The sequence below is a fragment of the Lipophrys pholis genome, assembly GCF_963383615.2.
Source record: "Lipophrys pholis genome assembly, chromosome: 8".
Lineage (NCBI taxonomy): Eukaryota > Metazoa > Chordata > Actinopteri > Blenniiformes > Blenniidae > Lipophrys > Lipophrys pholis.
The window spans coordinates 8,543,164-8,566,861 of NC_137630.1; the positions used below are offsets into that span (position 1 = coordinate 8,543,164).

The 23,698-nt window shown below is 40.7% G+C and overlaps 4 protein-coding genes across 4 annotated transcripts; all 4 read left to right on the forward strand.

Annotated features, from left to right (window-relative positions):
• Nucleotides 1–5: 5 nt before the first annotated feature.
• Nucleotides 6–3,646, forward strand: LOC308113620 (uncharacterized protein; the record flags this gene model as incomplete). Its single annotated transcript, XM_080470014.1, has 3 exons — nucleotides 6–199; nucleotides 311–525; nucleotides 3,567–3,646. 3 exons carry the CDS (start codon nucleotides 6–8, stop codon nucleotides 3,644–3,646), a joined length of 489 nt encoding a protein of 162 aa, XP_080326140.1.
• Nucleotides 3,647–4,871: 1,225 nt separating this feature from the next.
• Nucleotides 4,872–14,561, forward strand: LOC308113535 (uncharacterized protein). The gene is made up of 3 exons (XM_080469908.1): nucleotides 4,872–5,134; nucleotides 6,317–6,613; nucleotides 11,927–14,561. The coding sequence occupies exons 1-3, from the start codon at nucleotides 4,963–4,965 to the stop codon at nucleotides 13,807–13,809; spliced, it is 2,352 nt and encodes a 783-aa protein (XP_080326034.1). The 5' UTR covers nucleotides 4,872–4,962; the 3' UTR covers nucleotides 13,810–14,561.
• A 520-nt stretch (nucleotides 14,562–15,081) lies between these two features.
• On the forward strand, nucleotides 15,082–20,134 carry LOC308113621 (uncharacterized protein; the record flags this gene model as incomplete). Its single annotated transcript, XM_080470015.1, has 4 exons — nucleotides 15,082–15,380; nucleotides 15,863–16,159; nucleotides 19,376–19,894; nucleotides 20,100–20,134. Exons 1-4 carry the CDS (start codon nucleotides 15,209–15,211, stop codon nucleotides 20,132–20,134), a joined length of 1,023 nt encoding a protein of 340 aa, XP_080326141.1. The 5' UTR covers nucleotides 15,082–15,208.
• Nucleotides 20,131–22,313, forward strand: LOC308113734 (uncharacterized protein; the record flags this gene model as incomplete). The annotated part of the gene is made up of 1 exon (XM_080470180.1): nucleotides 20,131–22,313. One exon carries the CDS (start codon nucleotides 20,131–20,133, stop codon nucleotides 21,034–21,036), a length of 906 nt encoding a protein of 301 aa, XP_080326306.1. The 3' UTR covers nucleotides 21,037–22,313.
• Nucleotides 22,314–23,698: the final 1,385 nt, after the last annotated feature.

Sequence of the window (23,698 nt, forward strand, 5' to 3'; positions counted from 1 at the left end):
TCCACATGAGAATTCACACAGGTGAGAAACCATATTCTTGTGAAATATGTGGGAAAAGTTGCAGTCAACAGAGTAATTTGTTGGTCCACATGAGAACTCACACAGGTGAGAAGCCATTTTCTTGTGAAACATGTGGGAAGTGTTTCAATCAACATAATAAGTTATTGGTCCACACGAGAGCTCACACAAGTGAGAAGCCGTATTCTTGTCAAATATGTGGGAAAAGTTTCAGTGAACAGAATAAAGTGGTGGTTCACATGAGAACTCACACAGATGAGAAACCATATTCTTGTGAAACATGTGGAAGAAGTTTCAGTGTACACTGTTCTTTGTTGATCCACATGAGAATTCACACAGGTGAGAAACCATATTCTTGTGAATCGTGTGGGAAAAGTTTCATTACACAGAGTAAGTTATTGGTCCACATGAGAACGCACACAGGGGAGAAGCCGTATTCTTGTGAAACATGTGGGAAAAGTTTCAGTAAACGGGGTAATTTGTTGCTCCACATGAAAACTCACACAGGTGAGAGGCCACATTCTTGTGAAACATGTGGGAAAGGTTTCATTACACCGAGCAAGTTAATGGTCCACATGAGAACTCACAGGTGAGATGCCGCAGTAGTGGAATTTGTGACAAAAGGTTTCAGGCCACGTTTATACGTACCCGGGTATTTACAACATGGTGATATTTGTTTGCATTGGGGCCTCGCATTTGTTGTTTTGATGATTTGTGAAAGCCACAGTGGACTTTTAGAAAAACTGTCTCGGTTTGCATCTAAAGAGGGGTAGGAGGAGATTTACGTCACAATTTGTGAAGTCATGTTTTTTCGAGGATTCTGACTGGCTGTCTTGGCATCATGCTTCTCGTAACACTGCCCCCTACAGGTTTGGCATCATAGTTCATAGTAGCTTTGAACCGGGTGCACATGCAGGTCGATGTCAATGAATATTTTTTTTGTAAACATAGAGGGGGAGATAGGTTTTTGAAAAACCTGGATGCGTGTAAACGTGGCCTTAGAAAAACTGTCTCTGCATCTAAAGAAGGGTAGGTGGAGATTTCCGTCACAATATGCAACAGAAGCGCCATCTTCGTGTGACCCATGTTTACAGTTTGCTGGTTATGGGTCCTGTGCAAGCAATGCTTGTGTAACCTACCTCAAATTTCTACCTAGAAATTCATGCGTTTCATATGTCATGCACAAGTTCATTTGATTATATTAGTAGGATATATTAGTAGGATCTTTTCTGTATTAAATAAGTAATCAAGGTAATATGAACTTGCTTTTTGTATATGTCTTTTATTTTTTGTATATGTATATATCTAAGTTGTTGTTTTTGCGACACTTGACAGCCGTCGAGAAATGCAGCGTGGTTTCTGAAACTTATTTACTGTAATAGGTAAGGTCATATACACTGTCTTCTGTCAAGTCTTTTATCCTGTTTGAAGGTTTTGGCCACACTGTTTGTCTCAGGAAGGGCGTGAGGGTTCACTATATAAAATGTATACTAACTGCTGTTGTGTATAGATTGTTCAGATGTTTTAAAAGTTCTACAGAAGGTGCTTTAATGAATTGTGAAGGAAGCGTGGTTAAGTTCAGCCTGTTGTAATTAAGATGGCGGCCTCGCTGCACTGTGATGCACACTTACGATTCTTTAGAAAAATTGCTCTCCATGATTGCTGCAGAGTGAGACATACGTCAGGTTAGTATTCTGTGAAATAAGGAAATTAGGTCCAGACCAGGGGATTTTCCGGCGTGGTGTCTGAAACTTTTATTTACTGCAATAGAGGGAGACGGACATGAGGAGGCGCTATGTCCACCCTCCAATTTGTTTCTTCAGGAAGAACGGTGAGCGTGAACTATGGACTTGGTATCTAAAGTCTCAATAAGGACTTGGATCTCGTACGTTCTGCTCTTGTAAGATCTTTTTCTTCGCTCGTGACGGAGAAGGCCACTACAAAAAGTGACTTTACTACTGAGTTGTGAACAACTAAATTAATGGATCAACGCTGCAGCAGCTCTTTATTCTGGCCACATTTTATTTTATTTTCATTTTAATTTTGGGGGAAATTTAAATGTTTCTATGTGATTGGAACATTGAAATAACAATTTTGTTTATGAAGATAAATACTTTGCCTGTGTGTTGTTTTCTGTGTGGAGTCATTCATTCTCTACGACCTAAGACTAATTAGTTGTTTTTGTGTAAATGTAAGGTCTTTACCTTCGACCCAGGACAACACGCTGTAACTGTGATGATTCCAGACCATGAGTTTTATTTTTGTAGTTTTTGTGTATATCCAGAAACACTTGTTTTTACATTTTCCGTTGTATTCTACTGTCACATTTAGGATCAGCTTTGCTTCTTTATTGGTACAAACAAACAAACCTTGCTCTGTAAAAAAAAAAAATAACGTAAGTGACTCCAGCCATTTGTGGCGACGTGTATTTTCCAGGTCTCTGATTGGCTATCATGGCTTCATGCTTCTCATTACACTGCCCCCTACAGGTTTGTCTTTCTCATAATAGCTCTGAACCAGGCGTATTTGCGGGTCAGTGTAAATGAAGAATAGATCCATGAATTTTTAACACAACTTTTCCAAATATCCAAGCTTTATTTTGGAAACTAACATGAGTACTTTGCACACAGAAACAAAATTATTTCACAAAAACTACCACGGTCAAAATTATCTATGTATAAAAAAATCAATATTTTTATTTTTGTTATTGCAGTAATGTGTTTTATCAAGTGACCCATATTTGATTCTCGCAGTTATTCTTACAATGTCAGAAACATCACACGTGCATATGTTATGATTCCCTGAACACAGGGCACCACCTATTAAATAGGAAATCATAGCCAAATCTTCAAATCAAGATGTGTGCCCATAGGGGTAAAAAAATAAATAAAGTGTGAAAGCTTGGGTCTTATTTTTCAACATTACAAAGTGAATTTCTGCTCCTTTCACTTCATTTCTGGATGTGTCTGAATCAAATGCTTCATCAGGAGGAATGGAGGTGTAGAATGATAGAACGCAGCTCTGCAGCCGTTTCCAATGGCAACCTACGTAAACACACGCAGATGAAAGTTCTCTTTCACATGAAATCATTAAAAGGCTCATTTCATGGCTAAAAAAAATCTTAAGCTTTCATTTACAGTAGTCTGTAGTTTGTTTTGTAGTTGCTGATGAACCAAAAGTATTGCTTCATTAAAAAGAAGTTTTGTGGGTTAGAAAATAATAGTGGGGCGTCTCGTAGTGCAACGCAGCCTCATGCAGACCTCAGGCTGCGGTCAGATCGCGAAACAAGACCTGGAACTGAAGTTAGTTACAATGATGTTACCATGAAAAGTGTGAAATAAACGACAATGAAAAACTGCTTCTAAATTACAGATCCGACGCAGCTGACTGACGGTGGAGGAGCACGGCAGTACTCTCAAGAGCCAGGGCGTGGATTAAATTATGTCGTTCCCTCGTATTATTAACTTGAAGGAGCGACTTATTATATCGTTCCCACGCGTTATTTTAAATTTTTTCTCTATAACCACTCCGGGGCTCCGTGTTCACAGTAGTTTACAGAAAGCCGGTTCAACCTCTCTTCCGCCTCGTAGGTAGCGATAACTCCAGCGATAACTCCACCCCCAGCTGATGTCGTATCAGGCCCCGCTCTGGCCCAGCAGCAAAGTGGGGCCAGCATAGTACCCCTTTAGCCCCTGGTAGGCCGGGGATTTGGAGGTGGAAAGACAAAGAGCTGTTGCTTAGTCTGGCCCCGGCTCTGAACTACCACCTGGTTCTTTCCGGTGGAAAAGCCCAGAGATCTCATTCAGAAAGTCCAGCTTGAGCCCAAAATCACAAGGTTCAGGTTAAAGGAAACATTACTGGTTTAACTGCTGTTGAGACTGACTAAGATTTAACTAAATGTGGTTTCCATTTGGTTGAACTACACAAAGGCTGACAAATGATTCCCTGGTTGTATGATGAATCATCGAGAAATGCATTTCATTTTAATTTCTAACACGACTGATGCTTTTTGTATGTTTTTAAAATGTGACATTGAAAATCTTTTATGACCAGATGTGAACTTTGAAGAAATTGTAGTAAATTGTTGATATAATCCAGTGGGTTTTGTTATTCATTTTTATTTATTTAACATGAATAAAGTAATTTCATTTAACTTTTCACTCTTTACACTACGTGGGAGAAAATATTTTTGCTGACATGCAACATATGCCTGCTGAAATAAAATGTTTGAAACTTTTATGTAATATAATATGTCTAGAGTCTGTCTTGAAACTGATTAAATTCATTAAAACATGTCATTCATTTCTCAAACAAAAAGTTTATTTGAAACACTCGACTAAAACATACAAGTAAGATGTTTGGGTGTTCATCCAAACTCATTTATCAGCTGTAATATTGAAACAAGAGAGAGTTCCAATCAGTGCACACCGGAATCACCATCAAGAAAGTCGTATCCATACTGGTCAAAATTGTTGCAAAATGTGCTAAGTATGTTGTAAACAGGAAAATGTATTTTAAAGAGAAAGTCAAAGACAAGCAAAATTGCCAAAATATTAGTGAATGATTTTGTGGATGAGCTGTACATTCAATACAACTTTATCATTTTGGCAGTGATTGTTTGGTTGATTCCCAAAATAGTTAATCCTGGCATAAATACATACATTATACATACATAATTGATTAAATGTTTATACCTCACAGACCACTATGATCATTAAATTGAGAGTTGTAAAATACAAGAGACAGTCGAGTCATAAAACAGCTTGAACTACTGTATTTCAGATGCGATGAATAACCTGCAGTTCCCCATGTGTCCAGTAGGTGTCAGTATGAGGCTGAACGTTATTAATAAGAGAAGAAGTAGTTGTGGCGGTGACTTGGAGTCTGTCAAACTGTTGTGTTCTCGTGTCTCACAGAGGAAACATTTCATCTCCTGCAGCAACAATGAGTTCAGTTCAGGCTTTGAGAGAGTTTATCAACCAGCGACTAACTGCTGCTGCTGGAGAAATATTCACCGTGTTTCAACAAACTGTCGTCCAGTACGAGGAGGAGATTCGTCGTCAGCTCAGATTGTTGGAAATCATTGGGAAACCTCAAATCAAGTTCCACAGAAAAGGTATGGGGCAGAAATGGATCAGCATTCAAAAGAGCATCTGTATCACAAACAGGGGAAACGGTGTTTGTGCTGTTTGGAAACGGAAGAAGTGATTTATTTACACTCAGTCTGGGCTCATATGCTAACATGACTGGTTGGTGTAATTTATTTCTGTGCGCGCTTAGAACACACACTACGGTAAACCTTACGAATATTGATGCGTTCAAGTGTTACTGGAAAAAATCTTTTTACCGCAGTCAAAGTGGAAACTTCACACTAACACAGGGGTGTCCAAGCTCGGTCATTGAGGGCCGGTGTTTCATATGAACAGGTGACAATTTTAACTGGTGACCGAGTTCCTTTAGCGTCAGTTGTTACTGCGAGCAACAACAGATGTTGAAAACCCGACGGAGGGTCATAGCTGTTTTGGCGAACGCCTGTTAAGCACATTCACAATAAAGTTTCAAAGTATATTACCTTCTGTGAGTGTATGTCCTTGTTTGATGAACATGTGAGACTATGTGTGTCATTCAGCTGCTGCAGCTCATTTCAGAGTTACTGATAATACTGAGGCGGCAACATTGGGGTCTTGAGACGTCACGAAAGGGGCGAGGGTATAATGCAGGTCACAACTTGACATGGAGTGTTTGTAAACAAAAGGTCACATTCCATTATTATTGGCCTGGCATGGCGACACTATTCATGTCCACAGTGGCTCTTTCAATAAACATTTCTACAACTCATATCCACTGTCAGTTGCTTGATTATATTTCTTTTTAAGTGTTTTGAGTAGAAAAGAATATGGCTAAGCTATAACCGGCAGCCTCATACGTCTATGACTTAAGTTTTGACCTGAATTATGGCACACCTGATTGCAATGAGGGGCTTCTTATTGGGCTTTTTCACAACCTTGGTGATGACGCCATCATTACATTCAGGTACGCTGAAGCAGGGAAACAACTAATACATGCAGGACACCGGCCCTCCAGGACTGAGTTTGGACACCCCTGCACTAACGTTTCAGAGCTCGGAGAATCTAATGTTCCGTCCAGACATTTTTCGCATTTATTTTATAAACCCCACAGCTACTGTCAGTTTTCCAAATGTTTGTATTTTAAATGCAGCCTGTCCTGTCTCATCCATCCTTCACTGTAAAATCTTCACGTCCATCACATCAGTGACTTTTGTCTTGTTTCCCTGCAGACAGTCCACAGCAACACATTGGTACCCAGAAGACGAGCTCCAGTCTGCAGCAGGAGGAACATGAAGCTCCACACTTTAAAGAGGAGGAGGATATTGTTGAGGAACCTGTTACTGATGGTGAAAGTGACAATTCCCAGGACTCTGTGAGAGACTTGACCACCCAGCGACTAACTGCTGCTGCTGTGGAAATATTCACCCTGTTTCAACCAACTATCGTCCAGTACGAGGAGGAGATTGCTCGTCACCACAAACTGCTTGAAATCATCTGGCAACCTCAAATCCAGTTACACAGAACAGGTATGGAAAATTGTTAATGAACTCATGAATGTGAGTCGTGGAGGATCTCCATCGTTATGGCTGCGTTTGGTTTATGTCTGGTATGCTGTAGTATCTTTAATCACCTTTATTCACCAGACTGGTAACTCCAAATGCACTTACTGTTATTATCCACTCTCTACTTCAACTAAACCACACAGCGCCCCCTCTGGTGTGGAAGTGTAATCACAGCAACAGCTCAGCATTCCACTTTAAGTAAACACAACATCTCCCTTTCTCCCTAAGGAAATATTCCTTCTCAACTGTAAATAGTAGCCAGAACTTTAACAATGTACATTCACTGTCTGAAATGATTGTTCCAACTCTAAATGTCTTTCACAGTGTATCTGTAAAGATAGTAAACAATCTTTCTGTTTATGAATGTAACTAACATAACATAGCAAAAACAATGATAGGTCTGCAATGTCATCTAATAACCACAACAGTCACGGACTACAAGCGCCGGTCGAGCTGCAGAAGCTACTGACGTGAGCAGGAGGAAGAGCAGGGCCATAGACCTATAGAACTTGGAGTTATATAGAAGTTTATGAGCAGGAGTCTACTTCTAGATTTCTATGTGCTCCGTCTTTTTCTGCGTTTTTTGTGTATTTGTTGAGTCACAGCGCCCCTAAAGACCTAGCATATGTACTACATGCCCTGAAGCCTCGCGTTGAGCCGTGTTCATAGTGACGTGTGGACGGAATGTTTTTTGAGAACTCCGTGTTGAAAAAAGATTGTTTTCGCTCGTGTGCGTGTAGTCATCTTTGTGTGGTTGTCATTATTAACGGAAGTGTTTGCTGTGGTCTGGGACCATTTTTACACCAAATGGGAAAATATCAACGTCTAAAAATAAATCTATCATCATGCCCTGAATCTCCCTTCAGGGATTAATAAATTGCAGTCAATATTTATCTTTAGTCCTGGATACCACTCATTTTATCTGGTATTTATGATCTTCCAACTGGCTCCTCGGGATGCTGAGCCGATCCCAGGAAGGCACCTGCGCAGGAGGAGGGGAGACACCGCCTGATAGCCGTAACAACATTTGTCAAATAACAAAGTGACATTATTTTAGCCTTATTAAGATACAACACATCTTAATAAAACGCAAAGATTGTGGAGTATCAGTAACCCATTATTAAAATCTTCTTTACAGCCACATAAGCGCTCCATTAAAACCCAGCAGCAAACAGAAAAGTCTTAAGCCTTGATTGAAAAGAGTGTTGGAGCAGACATTCAGTATTGAGCAGTGTTGCCAAAGTTACCTTTAAAAAGTAATGTGATTACTGATTACCAGTTACTCCTTTAAAAAGTAACTTGGTTAGTTTACTGATGACTTGTTTTTGAAAGTACAAGTCATCAGTAAAGCGATCTTGACATAAAATTCACAACCAGTTGTACCAAAAACTCAGTTCTGATCACTGCCTGGCCTCCTGCTGATACATATAGAAACTTTGACCTTCAATCTTTGTTGTTTTTATATCTGACTCAGAATTTTACTATTTCTGGTATTGCTTGATTGACTGATTGATTGAAAAAAGGGGGGGGCTGATTGCGAAGTTAAGGTTTATTGATGACGTTAGTTTGTTCCCATTCTTTTGTGTTACCTGAATGCACCGCACCGTTAGAGCGAATTGGCCTGTGATTGGCTGAGAGTGGAGAAGGGGGCGGGTCAGGTCAGACTGCACGCGCTGCGTGTGTCTGTGTCAGTTTGGAGGAAATGGAGGAGCGGGTCAGTTCTGTGTAATAACAAAGCGGCTTTGCAGGGAAGAAACTCGTCCTGCGGGATGCGACAATAGTAACGCACAGTAACTGGGATAAGTCACTTTAATCTGATTACTGGTTTGGAAATAGAAACGCGTGAGAGGACTCGCTACTGAAAAAAGTGGTCATATGGGAGTAAGGCGTTACCGGCATCACTGGTACTGAGAATGCATAACTACTAGTCATTTACTTCATGACTAATGGAATTTCCGGAAAATCCAGTGGCAGGCAGCGAAAAGCACAACTGATTATTACTTGCAGTACTTAGTAGGAAAATGTAAAAGGGAGAGGCACAAAACAGGATACTTCAGGATACTATTGGGAAATCTGACTACTTAAACTGACTCAAGGGTTTATGAGTCATTCATCCAAATGAACCGGGTGTCTTAGTTGTTTGAGTTAGTTTAAATTAGGAATACACTCTCTCGCCATACTCAGCGGTTGTGGTCAGTTCAGGGGATTTAAAAACGGCATAAAAAGTTTTCAAAACCACATAAAAAGTAGAATAGATAAAGTAAGAGATTTATCAAATAATATAGTGAGTGAAAACTATTTTTTATTCAAAAGTCTGTGCAAATATGAATATTTTAAGTCCTGATTTAAAAGAAGTGAGTGTGTCGGCAGTCTTCAGGTGTTCAGGAAGTTTGTTCTACAGGTGAGGAGCGTAGGAACTAAAAACTGTTTCAGCTTGTGTGTTTCTGACTCTAGGAACACTGAGTACACTTCTTCCTGAGGACCTCTGAGGTCTGGAGGTTTTATATTCTACAAATAAGGACAGCAAAGGAAGCAGTACAAATAATTTTTGTTCCATTTGGACAATGTGGGGGTCTGCGTGACGTCATCATCTCATAACGAACTTGTTTTATCTTTAAAACCTCAGAATCACTGTATTAATCCCTGGGGAAATTATTTAGCAACGCAGCACCAACAGCAGTGTTTCCAGCACTAATGATTGGGACTATTTTCGGGGGGTTTTCGGTGGCGTGGGATGCAGCTTTACAGAGGTGTAAATCGCCTGCCACAGCGTGGAGGAGCTGCTTTTCATTGTCTGGATGTCGCTGTCAGTGCCGTTTTCCTCGACAAGCTGGCGTTTTCAATCGGTGACGTCTGGCTGCAGAGCGGCGCCTCACTGTGCAACGGCTTTGCAAACATTGCACGTTGCTGTGTTGCTTTGTAGTGTTTTGAGAGAAAAATACGTCCAAACAGCGGACATGTTGTCATGAAAGGTTGGATAGCACAGTGCTGCTACGTTTGCCTGCTAGCTGGATGCAAACTGTGGAATGGATTTCCTGACCCATTACTCCGCGTCTCATTGAGACCCGCCTCCTTTCGGGAAATCCATTCCACATTTTGCAGCCAGCGAACAGAGCAGCTGGCAGGGAAACACTTGTGGAGTCATTTCAGCAACAGTAAAGCACAGACGAGACTTCATGGATCGGAAATCTTCGCAGGTTGGATCGGAAATGTCCGATCCGTGAATTATGGCCCACGGCCTCCATCACCTCCTCCTGAGCACCACACTGTGTGGCTGCTGAAGACGGTCCATTTGGTGAAGAAATGTCCTGTCTGAGGACTAATGAGGGACCTTTAATAAATTAACTCTGCCGTCAATCTGTCCCGTGTAGTGAATGTCTGCTCCAACAAGACGACAGCATAGACATATGCTAGTAGATCTTCACTATATGTGTGATCCTTTAGTTTTCACACCATATACGGTAGTAAACGATTGACTAGAGTATGTCTGCTGTGTAGACATACACAATCTAGTAGAGGATAACTACTGTATGTCGATGTATTACATCATTCTGTGTTGAATATCCCCTCAAAAAAAGCACCAACACAATATGAAAACACAGCATTCCCTGGATACCGAGAGAACTCGTTCCTCCTGGTAGGTCACTTCCACGTTCCTCTCCAGTCTCCGACCTCCCAGAGAGGGTTAGCTTGTCAACAGCGCAAAATTTGAAAAAGTGTAAATTCCAGGGGGCATCCAATGAAGGCAAATACACATTTGACTGTTCTTTTTTAAGGGAAAAATTATAATTCAAGTTTCATGTTTGGAAAAAATAAAATTGTTCCTTTTGGTGCAGAAGACTGTGTAAAACTACCCTTTTCCCCCTCAAAATAATACTCAGGAATATTTAGGAGGATTGATAAAATCTTATCAATTCTGACCCCTAGTAATCTACCTGCTAATTCTCCTTTAGAAAAAATAAATCAATAAAAAAATCAATATAGAACATAATCGAAAATAGAATCGGAATCGGAAAAATCGTATTAATTCCCATCCCTAATTATGGTGGTATCGGAACCCGATACTGATACTGGATTGGATCGGCCCCATCCCTCATCACAGCAAATCATAATGAGCCACGTCATCAACCCCCGCCTCGAACAGCTCTGGTACCGACACCAGCAATCAGGCTCAAAACACAGTGATGGGCGCAGAGCAAAGCGAAGAAAGAAAAATATTCTCTGACATATCAGACTGTTCAGTGGAAGTTGAAGACTTAAAAGAACAAGAGTAGGAGAGTGTTTGTGGGACCGCGGGAACTCTGATTTGAGAGATTTGCTCCATATCATGATGATCAAAAGAGTATCAGATTCCGAGGAATCTAAAGATGAGACGCCAACAATGATTGTCAAGGCGACGGGAATGTGTTCATATCAGGGCTCAACATTAAGGCTTGCCCGAACGTCTCGGGCAAGTAAGAGCTTCGCTCGGGCAAGTGAATCATCAACCCACCTTGTCCGAACGAGCGAGTGATTTTTTTTTTTGACGATATTTTGAAGTTTATTTCGGCAAACATCACTTGGTATCACCAACGGATCACACCATCGCTGGGCGCGGCCATTTTTGCGTGACGTTTGAACGAGATCTGGCCCTGAAAACGTTGTGAAACGTGAATGAAAACATTTGGAGAGCGCTGCTGGTAAGATAGACGTATTATATTGGTTGCAACAGTGCGGGTACTTTTAAATTTTACCCCTCAGCGTACCGGCACTTTTTTTTCTAGCGTACCGGAACTTTTCGTAATGTCCGGACTGTCAGCAGCTCCTTTTTTCACACACTTTGAACCCAGCAGCTTAAAAAATAAGGCTTGTATGGATTTTTACTGGTAAACAAGATTCATGCTGTCAGAGAGCAGTGCTGAACAGACGCTGTCCAGTGTGCTGTCAGGTCTGATCTTTTCAGCCAATTTGTTTCAAAAAACAGATCCAAGGTCTCCAAGTCTCACATTCTGTGGTCTGTTGGAAAGGAAGTCCTTCATCCAGCTGCAGAGGTGGTGGTCCAGACCCCAGAGGTGGTTGTGCCACTATGAGAGAAAGTTAATGCCAAAAAGTCTTTGTTAATCCACCAGCTGTTCAGCAGCTAAAAGTGCACATCAAGAAATAATCTAACGACTGAACGATGTTTTTGAAATTTTAATTAAAGTTTTCATTTAACTTTATGAGTGACAGTTTTCTTAAAGCTTGACCTGTAGAAGTAACGCAACTAACCTTTGATCTTGTACTTTTTTGTCCCTCCAGAGCTCCACCAGCACCCTGACTGTAGGGAGGAGCAGATCTTTAAACAGGAAACAAGCTCCTGCCTAGAGCAGGAAGAACCGGCACCTCCACAGATCAAAGAGGAACAAGAAGAACCGGCACCTCCACAGATCAAACAGGAACAAGAAGAACCAGAACCTCCACAGATCAAACAGGAACAAGAAGAACCGGCACCTCCACAGATCAAACAGGAACAAGAAGAACCAGAACCTCCACAGATCAAAGAGGAACAAGAAGAACCAGAACCTCCACCGATCAAAGAGGAACAAGAAGAACCAGAACCTCCACAGATCAAACAGGAACAAGAAGAACCAGAACCTCCACAGATCAAAGAGGAACAAGAAGAACCAGAACCTCCACAGATCACAGAGGACAAGAACGTTTCTGTGTCAGAGAGGCAGACTCAAGTTGCAAAACGTCTTTGCGAGGAAAAATCTGGTGAAGTTGTCTATAAAAAACGAAAATTATGTCAGAACTTAAGAACTCTCACGGATGAGCAGAAAAAGATTTGTGAAATCTGTGGTAAAAGTTACAACCGACAACGTGAATTATTCGTCCACATGCAAACTCACAAAGGTGAGAAGCCGTATCCTTGTGAAACATGTGGGAAAAGTTTCGTTACTCGGTGTAACTTATTGGTCCACATGAGAACTCACACAGGTGAGAAGCCGTATCCTTGTGAAACATGTGGGAGATGTTTCAGGAGACAGAGTCATTTGTGGGTCCACATGAGAACTCACACAGGTGAGAAGCCGTATTCTTGTGAAACATGTGGGAAAAGTTTCTTTACTCGGTTTCCGTTATTGGTCCACATGAGAACTCACACAGGTGAGAAGCCGTATTCTTGTGAAACATGTGGGAAATGTTTCAGCGTACACTCTGTGTTGTTGCGCCACATGAAAACTCACACAGGTGAGAAGCCGTATTCTTGTGAAACATGTGGGAAAAGTTTCTTAACTCGGTATAAGTTATTGGTCCACATGAGAACTCACACAGGTGAGAAGCCGTATACTTGTGAAACATGTGGGAAATGTTTCAGCGTACGCCATGCGTTGTTGCGCCACATGAAAACTCACACAGGTGAGAAGCCGTATTCTTGTGAAACATGTGGCAAAGGTTTCATTCAACACCATCATATGTTGTTCCACTTGAGAACTCACACAGGTGAGAACGCGTATTCCTGTGAAACATGTGGGAAATGTTTCAGGAAACAAAGAAATTTGTTAGTCCACATGAGATTTCACAAAGGTGAGAAGCCGTATTCTTGTGAAACATGTGGGAAATGTTTCAGCGTACGCCATGTGTTGTTGCGCCACATGAAAACTCACACAGGTGAGAAGCCGTATTCTTGTGAAACATGTGGCAAAGGTTTCATTCAACACCATCAAATGTTGTTCCACTTGAGAACTCACACAGGTGAGAAGCCGTATCCTTGTGAAATATGTGGGAAAAGTTTCGGGAGACAGAGTTATGTGTTGGACCACATGAGAACCCACACAGGTGAGAAGCCGTATTGTTGTGAAACATGTGGGAAACGTTTCAGTAGACGGTGTCATTTGTTGGTCCACATGAATTCTCACACAGGTGCGAAGCCATATTCTTGTGAAACATGTGGAAGATGTTTCAGTCAGAGAAGTACATTGTCGGGCCACAAGAGAACTCACACAGGTGAGAAGCCATATTCTTGTGAAACATGTGGAAGATGTTTCAGTGACAGAAGTACATTGTCGGGTCACAAGAGAACTCACATAGTTGAGAAGCCATCTCCTTGTGAAAAATGTGGGAAAATTTTCAGGAGACGGAGTCATTTGTGGGCCCACATGAGAGTTCACAAAGTTGAGAAGCCGCATTCCCATGGAATTTAAGAAAGTTTTCAGTCAACAGAGTAATTTGTTGTGCCACCTAAAATCTCACTATTTACACTAAGATGTTGCGGTGCCTGAGAAGTTCAACAACCATTGCCAGGAGTTTTCGGCAGAGAAGAGGAAAACAGCCCAAAATTTATCTTGTGCTTATTCTGCATTTATTACATCCTCTTTCCAAACACTGAGAAGACATGTGACCTCAACTGACCATTGCCTCCATGTTCCTCGTGTATTTACTCTGCATTCACTATTCATGTGACAAAATAAGCTAGATGATGGCAGATTTGATGAGATTAGAGATGCAATGTGACCAGCACGATCTAGAGTGCAGTCACATTGGTACATATCTGCTACAAAAAAAGAGAAGATTTAACTAAATGTGATTTTCATTTCGTTGAACTACACAGAAGCTGACAAACGATTCCTTAGTTGTATAATGATTCTTGGAGAAATACATTTGATTTTCACTTTGAACACGACAAAATGTGATGTTAAAAATCTTTTTGGAGCTGATGCGAACTTTGAAGTAAATTGTTGACATAATCCAATGGTTTTTATTGAGTTTTTTCTTTTAACATGAATTAGTTCATTTTATTTCACTCTTTTACACTGTATCGATGAAAATATTTTGCATACATGCAATATATATATTTTTTTCATGAGTCTTAGAGAAATACATTTAATTTTTATTTCTAACACGACTGCTATTTGTGTGTTTTATTTTCAAGAATTTTACATTAAAAGTCTTTTATAACCAGATGTGATTGAGTTGTTTTCGTGTTCATCCAATCTCTTTTCTCACTTGTAATCCTCAGAGTTCCAATCAGTACACAACAGGATGTCACTTAAAATGACATCACACAACACATTACATTTCATCCATTCCTCAAATCCAAGTTATTTTGCCATAAATTGTCCAAAATCTCCATTACGATAGTTTCATCTATACAAAATTGTTTCAAAATGTGTTATATGTGCTTTAAACATAAACCAATTTTGATGGGAAAGTCAGAGTTTTCTAACTTTGACTGACTGGTTGGTTATGATTCCCAAATTTATTCTTGGCATATTTCTGGAAGATCTACAACCAATCAGAAATCCCAGGCATTGTCACTCTTGCCAAACATTTTAATCCATGTTTTTGTCTCACAGACTATGATCATTGAATTGAGAGTTGTAAAATACACAGGACAGTCCATTCATAAACGCGTGTGTGTTAATGTGCAGGATTTCAGGTCGGACGACTAACCTGCAGTTCCGCCTGCCTCCAGTAGGTGTCAGTGTGAAGCTGACCGTTGTTTATGAGAGAAGAAGTAGTTTTGGAGGCTGCTGAGAGCTTCTTGGATTCTGTGATGTTTTCGTATCTCACAGAGGAAATATTTCATCTCCTGCAGCAACAATGAGTTCAGTTCAGGCTTTGAGAGAGTTTATCAACCAGCGACTAACTGCTGCTGCTGGAGAAATATTCACCGTGTTTCAACAAACTGTCGTCCAGTACGAGGAGGAGATTCGTCGTCAGCTCAGATTGTTGGAAATCATCGGGAAACCTCAAATCAAGTTCCACAGAACAGGTATGGAAAAGTCTGAATGAACACATGAATGTGACTCGTGTAGGATCGTTTCATTGGTTTTGAAGCTCGCAGAGTGAAGTGAGGCTGCAGTTCTTTCACAGTGTAAATAACACTTGAGAGATTTTAAAGCAGAAAACCTCAACATTCAACGGAGCATCTGTATCGCAGACAAAGGAAACGGTGTTTGTGCTGTTTGCAAACGGAGTGAAGTGCAGAAGTGATTTATTTACACCCAGTCTGAGCTAACATGACTGGCTTGTGTAGTTTTTTTCTGTGCGCGCTCATAATTGCGACATTACGGTAAATCTTTAGAATATTGATGCGTTCAGGTGTTACTGAAAAAAACATTTCTGTCTGAACCACGACAAAGTGGAAACTTCTCAATGACGTTTCAGAGATCAGAGAATCTAATGTTGTATCCAGACACCTTTGTCATTAACTCACGTCCACCACATCAGTGACTTTGTCTTGTTTCCCTGCAGAGAGTCCACAGCAACACATTGGTAACCAGAAGACGAGCTCCAGTCTGCAGCAGGAGGAACATGAAGCTTCACACATTAAAGAGGAGGAGGATATTGTTGAGGAAAATGTTACTGATGGTGAAAGTGACAATTCCCAGGACTCTGTGAGAGACTTGACCACCCAGCGACTAACTGCTGCTGCTGTGGAATTATTCACCCTGTTTCAACCAACTATCGTCCAGTACGAGGAGGAGATTGCTCGTCACCACAAACTGCTGGAAATCATCTGGAAACCTCAAATCCAGTTACACAGAACAGGTATGGAAAAGTGTGAATGAACACATGAATGTGAGTCGTGGAGGATCTCCAGCGTTATGGCAGTGTTTGGTTTATCCACCACAGACAGAAGCAGGATTTATGTCTGCTGTGTTTTAGTATCTTTAATCACCTTTATTCACCAGGGTCCGGTTGTTCAAAACTCAGTTATGTTCACCACGGGTTAAGCCCTAAACGCTGGTTAAATCCTTAACCCGCCGTTAGCTAACCAACTGTTAAATATACGTTATGTAAAACATGGTTAGTCATCCCGTTAGTTAACGTCACTGTCTAAGTTAACTGTTAGGTTAACAACAGTGGTTAATGTCCCTGACGCCACTACGCCCAAGGCTCCGCCCATTTTCAAGTCTCTGTGCTTCCGTGTTTTGTCTTAAACGTTGTGGTGGACGGCAGCGCAGTGTTTTTATCTGGTCTGTAAAACGACCATAAAACATGACAAACTACGCTGCTGCCAGGATATTAAAGTGGAACATGAAAACTGAGCTGGATGATCGGATGACGCATCTTTTTAAAATTTTGACCTGTGAGAACGATATAGAAAGTAGACTATGGCCATAGAGAAAAAATAATAATAACGTGCGGGAACGAGATAATAAGTCATTTCCTCAAATTAATAAAGCGAGGGAACGAGATCATTTAATCTCTGGCCGCGAGATTCATGAAGGGAGAGGTCTGTATGAGGCTGCGTTGCTCTCCGCTTTGAGATGCTCCACAGTACCTCTTTATAATAAAGCAATACTTTTGGTTCATTAGTAACGACTAAACAACTACATACTACTGTAAATGAAAGCTTGGATTCGTTTTTTGCCATTAAATGTGCCTTTTAATGGCGCTTCATGTGAAAGAGAACTTTTATTGTCGATCAGCCTGTGTTTATGTAGGTTGCTATTGGAAACGGCTGTGGAGCTTCGTGCTATCATTCTACACCTCCATTCCTCCATGTTGAAGCGTTTGATTCAGACACGTCCAGAAATAAAGTGAAAGGAGCAGAAATTCACAATGAAATGCCCAAATGTTGTAAAATAAGCACCAGCCTCATTTATTTATGGTAAAGAGGGAATACGTGATTTGGAGCTGCTTAGAATTAGATCCTCTTTATTTCGACCAAGGTGAGTTTATCATGTCTGTATTTCATATGCTTTGGTTAGAAAACACCACTATCTAATGTGGTCCGCATTATTTGATCTCAAAGCTCCATTACAGCAAATATGACGGGATGGAAGCGGCATTGGTGATAAATTATAATATGAGCGAACCTGATAGTAAGTCAGTGTCTCGAGTTATTAATTTTAGGTTACTAATTATTATCTAATTTCCACGCTTTTGATATATATAATTTATAAAAAAATCTTTTTTTTTAATATGGCCACTCCGGAGCTCCATAGAGGCGTAACTCTTCATTACAGTAATGACTGATATCAAAGTTAAGTCAACGGTGCACCCTATCCTTCCTTTGTTGAACTGGCATCATGAACACAGCGCTGCCAGTGAACGCCATGGTGAGAATGAACCACGCTGTTAAAAAGTTAGCGGAGGTCCAGTTAACTTTAACGTCAAGATAACACCCGGTTAAAGTTAACCCAGTTTTGAACAACAAAGTGCTGTTAAAGTTTACGGTCGGTTAAACGTATTTAAGGGCTGGTGAAACGATAACCCAGTTTTCAACAACCGGGCCCAGACTGGTAACTCCAAATACACTCCCTGTTCTTCTCCATTCTCTACTTCAACTCAAGCACACAGCGCCCCCTCTGGTGAGGAAGTGTAATCACAGCAACAGCTCAGCATTACCATTTAGTAAACACATCTCCCTTTCTCCCCAAGGAAATATTCCTTGTCATCTTACTGTTTACGAATGTGACTGACATAACATAGTAAAAACAATCTTAAGTCGAGTATTTCTTAAGCAAAAATAAAGAATATAATGTCAACTTAAGGTACCTGCAGTCTAACTAAGGTCGCGTTTACGTGACGTTTCAAGTGAAATCACATCAAGGGCTGCAACTGACAGTTATTTTGCTAATTGATTAATTTGTGTATTAATTTTTACAATAATTCAATTAGTTGTTTTTATATGGTCTTAGCTCAACATTTTTGCCTTTGTTTGCCAATGGCAGTTTAAAAAAAAAAAAAGTATTTCATGAAGAAAAAGGAAAACACAAGAGAATTGTTCATTTTATTCATATAATTTCTTTAAAACGGCTCAAATGGGACACAATGAGCTTGATTAATGCTTAATGAGAAATAAATGGACACAAATTTAAACTGCCGTCTCAACCTTCTCTCAGTTTGCGGTCACACGTCTTTCTTGTGGATTTAGTGTGAAGTGCTCCCACACTTTAGATGACTTTTTTCCTGAAGTTTTCTCTTCTCATGCATCTCTTTTCTCCTGTTTCTTGGACCTTTCACCAACTGCCTCCGCCATCTTGCTGAAAGCGTTGACTGTGCTGTTGCGCATGTGATGCAAAACAAGGCCTACTATTGGCTGTTGGCTCCTTCTGTGCTGGTAGATTACAGACACCGCGACTCATTACTGCCACACTGTGGTAGCTGCTAGAAAACATTGGTTGAAGTGTTAAAAACAAAAAACAAAAAAACTGGCTGCTTATAGTAAAGAAACTGTTATGAACCAACAAATTGATGAAGTAGTGGACAACTATTTTGTGTGGAGTTGACCCTAAATTGCCCCGAGGTGTGAATGTGAGTGTGTGTGGTGTCTGTCTATGTATGTTTACTCTTTGATGGACTGGCGACCTGTCCAGGGTGCATCCTGCCTTCGCAGAAGGATTACTATTACAACAACACATCATCAGTGGGGTAAAACTAACGTGTCTCACGACGGTCTAATCCCAGCTCACATCTCCTATTAGTGGGTGAACAAAACGCTTGGTGAATTGTGCTTTACGATGATAGGAAGAGCCGACATCGAAGGATCAATAGGCTACGTCACTATGAATGCTTGGCCGCCACAAGCCAGTTCTGCCTGCAGGAGTCGATCCCAGTAATGGGATCAGCTCCAGCAACCCTGAAGAGGATAAGCTAGATAAAAGATGAATGGATGGAAGTTTAACTGATGAAGTTGATTAGTGGTTTCAGCCCTAATTTTAGCCTTCTGTTACATGTCCACCTTCAGCTCTCTTCAGCTGGAACTATAGAAGTAATGTAACTGGCCTTTGATCTTGTACTTTTTTGTCCCTCCAGAGCTCCACCAGCATCATGACTGTCTGGAGGAGCAGACCTTTAAACAGGAAACAAGCTACTGTCTAGAGCAGGAAAAGCCAGACCCTCCACAGATCAAAGAGAAACAAGAAGAACCAGAACCTCCACAGATCAAAGAGGAACAAGAAGAACCAGAACCTCCACAGATCAAAGAGGAACAAGAAGAACCAGAACCTCCACAGATCAAAGAGGAACAAGAAGAACCAGAACCTCCACAGATCAAAGAGGAACAAGAAGAACCAGAACTTCCACAGACCAAAGAGGGTCAAGAAGTGCTGCAAAAAATCAACCGATTTCATGGTGACATAGTGAGTGTGGAGAAGCAGCCTGAAGGTGAAAAGCTTCTTTGTGAGGAAACATCTGGTGAAATTGTCTGTAAAAAACATAAATTATGTCAGAACTTAAGAACTCTCACTGATAAGAAAAAAAACATTTGTGAAATCTGTGGTAAAAGTTACAACCGACAGAGTGAATTCTTAGTCCACCTGAGAACTCACACAAGTAAGACGCGTTTTTTTTGTACAAAATGTGGAAAAAGTTTCAGTGCGAGCTGTACTTTGTCGGGACACATGAGAACTCACACAGGTGAGAAGCTGCATTCTTGTGAAACATGTGGGAAAAGTTTCATTCAACGGAGTAAGTTATTGGTCCACATGAGAACTCACACAGGTGAGAAGCCATATTCTTGTGAATCGTGTGGGAAAAGCTTCAGTGTACACTGTACTTTGTTGCGCCACATGAGAACTCACACAGGTGAGAAGCCGTATTCTTGTGAAACATGTGGGAAAAGTTTCAGCGTACCTGGTACTTTGTTGAACCACATGAGAACTCACAAAGGTGAGAAGCAATTTTCTTGTACAACATGTGGAAAAAGTTTCAGTGCAAGCTGTACTTTGTCGGGCCACATGAGAACTCACACTGGTGAGAAGCTGTATTCTTGTGAAACATGTGGGAAAAGTTTCATTCAACAAAACAGGTTATTGGTTCACATGAGAACTCACACAGGTGAGAGGCCGTATTCTTGTGAATCGTGTGGGAAAAGCTTTAGTGTACACTGTACTCTGTTGCGCCACATAAAAACTCACACAGGTGAGAAACCTTATTCTTGTGAAACATGTGGGAAAAGTTTCAGTGTTCATGGTACTTTGTTGAACCACATGAGAACTCACAAAGGTGAGAAGCTTTATTCTTGTGAAACATGTGGGAAAAACTTCATTCAACAGAGTAAGTTATTGGTCCACATGACAACTCACACAGGTGAAAAGATATATTCTTGTGAAACATGTGGGAAAGGTTTCATTCAACAGAGTAAGTTATTGGTCCACTTGAGAACTCACACAGGTGAGAAGCCGTATTCTTGTGAAATATGTGGGAAAAGCTTCAGTGTACATTCTACATTGTTCCGCCACATGAGAACTCACACAGGTGAGAAGCCGTATTCTTGTGAAACATGTGGCAAAAGTTTCAGTGCACACGATACTTTGTTGAACCACATGAGAACTCACACAGGTGGGAATTCGTATTCTTGTCAAACATGTGGGAGAAGTTTCAGTCGGCATCATACTTTTTGGGTCCACATGAGAACTCACACAGGTGAGAAGCCACTTTCTTGTGAAACGTGGGAAAAGTTTCATTCAGAATAGTATGTTGATCCACGTGAGACGTCACCGGTGAAACGTCGTATCCTTGAACCGCTATGTTCACCCGCTCCGCACCAATTCCCATGGCCAGGGCGGACTGTGGGCGTGGACTACGTACTTGGACTCTAAACTCTCAACGAAGACTTGGATCTTGTACATTCTGCTGTAGTAAGAGCTTTCCATCACTTGTGATGGAGAAGGCTATGGAGCTGGATCCAGGCCAAAAGGTTTGTTTATTTGAAGAAAAAAATTTTTGAAGCTGAATGTTCAAGGTTTGAGCTTCAATTTTGAAAAATTAAAAACACTATTCAAAATAAAAGATAAGTGTATGAAAACTTTTTTTACTTTATATATAATTTTGGTGATAGTATGATAGTATGAAGCCAGTTCATACAAAGCTTATCCTTACTTGCTGCATTGACACCTAAAAACGTCTTCCTGAATGTTACTCAGCATTACGATACTTAGGATGATTTCCACTGTCCCTTTTGCTATTTATATTTGTATCTGTATTTCTTCACTGCACGCCAGCAGGTTGGTCCGACGAGGACACCATCATAATCAGCAATACTGCGCTGCATTCACAATCTTGTGTGGAAATGGGAAATATTGTTTCTTTAAGCATGGATGTTAAAATTAATCTGTAATATTTAACTTTTTTTAATTTATTGACAATTGCTAAGAATTGTCCAAACTCGCCTGTAAAAGTGATCTGTCTCCTCAGCATAACGTTATTTACAGCTATCGGGTGAATACAGTGTATAGAGAGTATTGAGTTACATATTTCAAAGTACCCACTGTTCCTGAAGGCAACACAATCTGCAACACTGTAACTCCCAATCTCACTCACAATCCCACACCCCTCTCAGTGAAAGCCACGCCCCTCTCAGTGAAAGCCACGCCCCCATGCCAGAACAGGGCCAAAAGTTTGAACCTGAAAAAATATGATCTGAAAGTGAAAAAACGTTTCATACACTTATTTTTGTTTTGAATACAGTGTTTTTAATTAAAAAAAAATTTTCAATCACATTTTTTTTTTCAAAGGAACAAACCTTTTGACCTGGTTCCAGCTCCATAGAAGGCTCCTACTAAAAGTGACTTTCGTACTGAGTTAAAGTTGTGGACAACTAAATTAAGGGATCAAAGCTGCAGCAACTCTTTCTTGTGGCCAGATTTTATGTTCTTTTAATTTCTTATTTGTTCTTTTGGGGGTAAATTTAAATGTTTGTGTGTGATTGGAACTTTGAAATAACTTTGTTTAAGAAGATAAACACTGTGTGCCTGTGTGTTATTCTCTGTGTGAAGTCATTCTCTCTCTACGGCCTAAGATTAGCTGTGATGGAACCGCAGGCAAAAAATTCAGGAAATCACATTGTATGATTTTTTGGAATAATTTATTTGGATTTTCCTGCGCCATATAAGTATTTAAACACCTGAGAAAATCAGTGTTAACATTTGGTATAGAATCCCTTGTTTGCAATTGCAAAGGTCAAATGTTTCCTGTAGTTCTTGACCAGGGTTGCACACACTGCAACAGGGATGTTGGCCCACTCCTCCACGCAGGACTTCTCTCGATCTGTCAGGTTTCGGGGCTGTCGCTGAGCAACACTGAGTTTCAGCTCCCTTCAAAGTTTTTATTTTGGATTTAGGTCTGGAGACTGGCTCGGCCACTCCAGAACCTTGATATGCTACTTAGAGAGCCACTCCTTGGTTATCCTGGCTGTGTGCTTTGGGTCATTGTCATGTTGGAAGCCATGACCCATCTTCAATGTTCTGACTGAGGGAAGGAGGTTGTTGCTCAAAATCTTGAAATCCACAATTTCAAAGTGGGAGAACTTGCAATATTGCAGGGTGTTCAAATACTTATGTTCCTCCCTAACCCAATATTTCAAAGTATATTTGACACATTTGGGTGGATTATTTGAAGTGTTTTTGACAGAGAAACGTAAGATATATCAGTATATTTGCCATAAACACATAAATGTTCATGTGTTTGCCACAAACACTTAAACATTGGCAGCTGCACAGAGCGCAAACTCAACAAGCATCTGGCTAAGATGCGGTCTCCAGAAATACGGTTTTCAGAAATGGATTTCTGAAAATAATAAGCCGTAAAGTGTTTGGTTTATCCACCACAGACAGAAGCAGGATTGGTGTCTGTTATGTTTTAGTATTTTGAATCATCTTTATTCACAAGACTGGGGCCTATACTCATAGAACTAATAAAGAGTAGACGCCTCAGCGACTGGGGAGGGACACGTCAACAGCGCCGCCATCTTGGACCGGTGGTGGTGGAGGCAGGGGTGAATGAACATCGATGATGGAAAGAGGTACTCCTCAATCTCTAAGTAGAACTATAAGTTGAATTTTAAACCGATTTCCAAACTGTTCGATTTTTTAAAACGTCATACATGTAGCTACTTTGCTTAGTGTGTGTTAATGTGCAGTATACACTTTGTTTGGTGTGTGTTAATGTGCAGTATGCACTTTGTTTGTGTGCATTGATGTGCAGTATACACTTTGTTTAGTGTGTGTTAATGCACAATTAACGCATCGCTCTAGTGGGCGACAGCAGTCATGAGGCGTCTACTCTTTATTATGTCTATACACTGGATTTTCTATTCCCCATGTGTCCAGTAGGTGTCAGTATGACGCTGAACGTTGT

Bases quoted from the DNA above. Each gene is read 5' to 3' on its own strand.
- LOC308113535 (XM_080469908.1), top strand. From the start codon at position 4,963: ATGAGTTCAGTTCAGGCTTTGAGAGAGTTTATCAACCAGCGACTAACT. The intron at 5,135-6,316 runs GTATGGGGCAGA...GTTTCCCTGCAG, and splicing joins AATCAAGTTCCACAGAAAAG to ACAGTCCACAGCAACACATT. The intron at 6,614-11,926 runs GTATGGAAAATT...TTGTCCCTCCAG, and splicing joins AATCCAGTTACACAGAACAG to AGCTCCACCAGCACCCTGAC.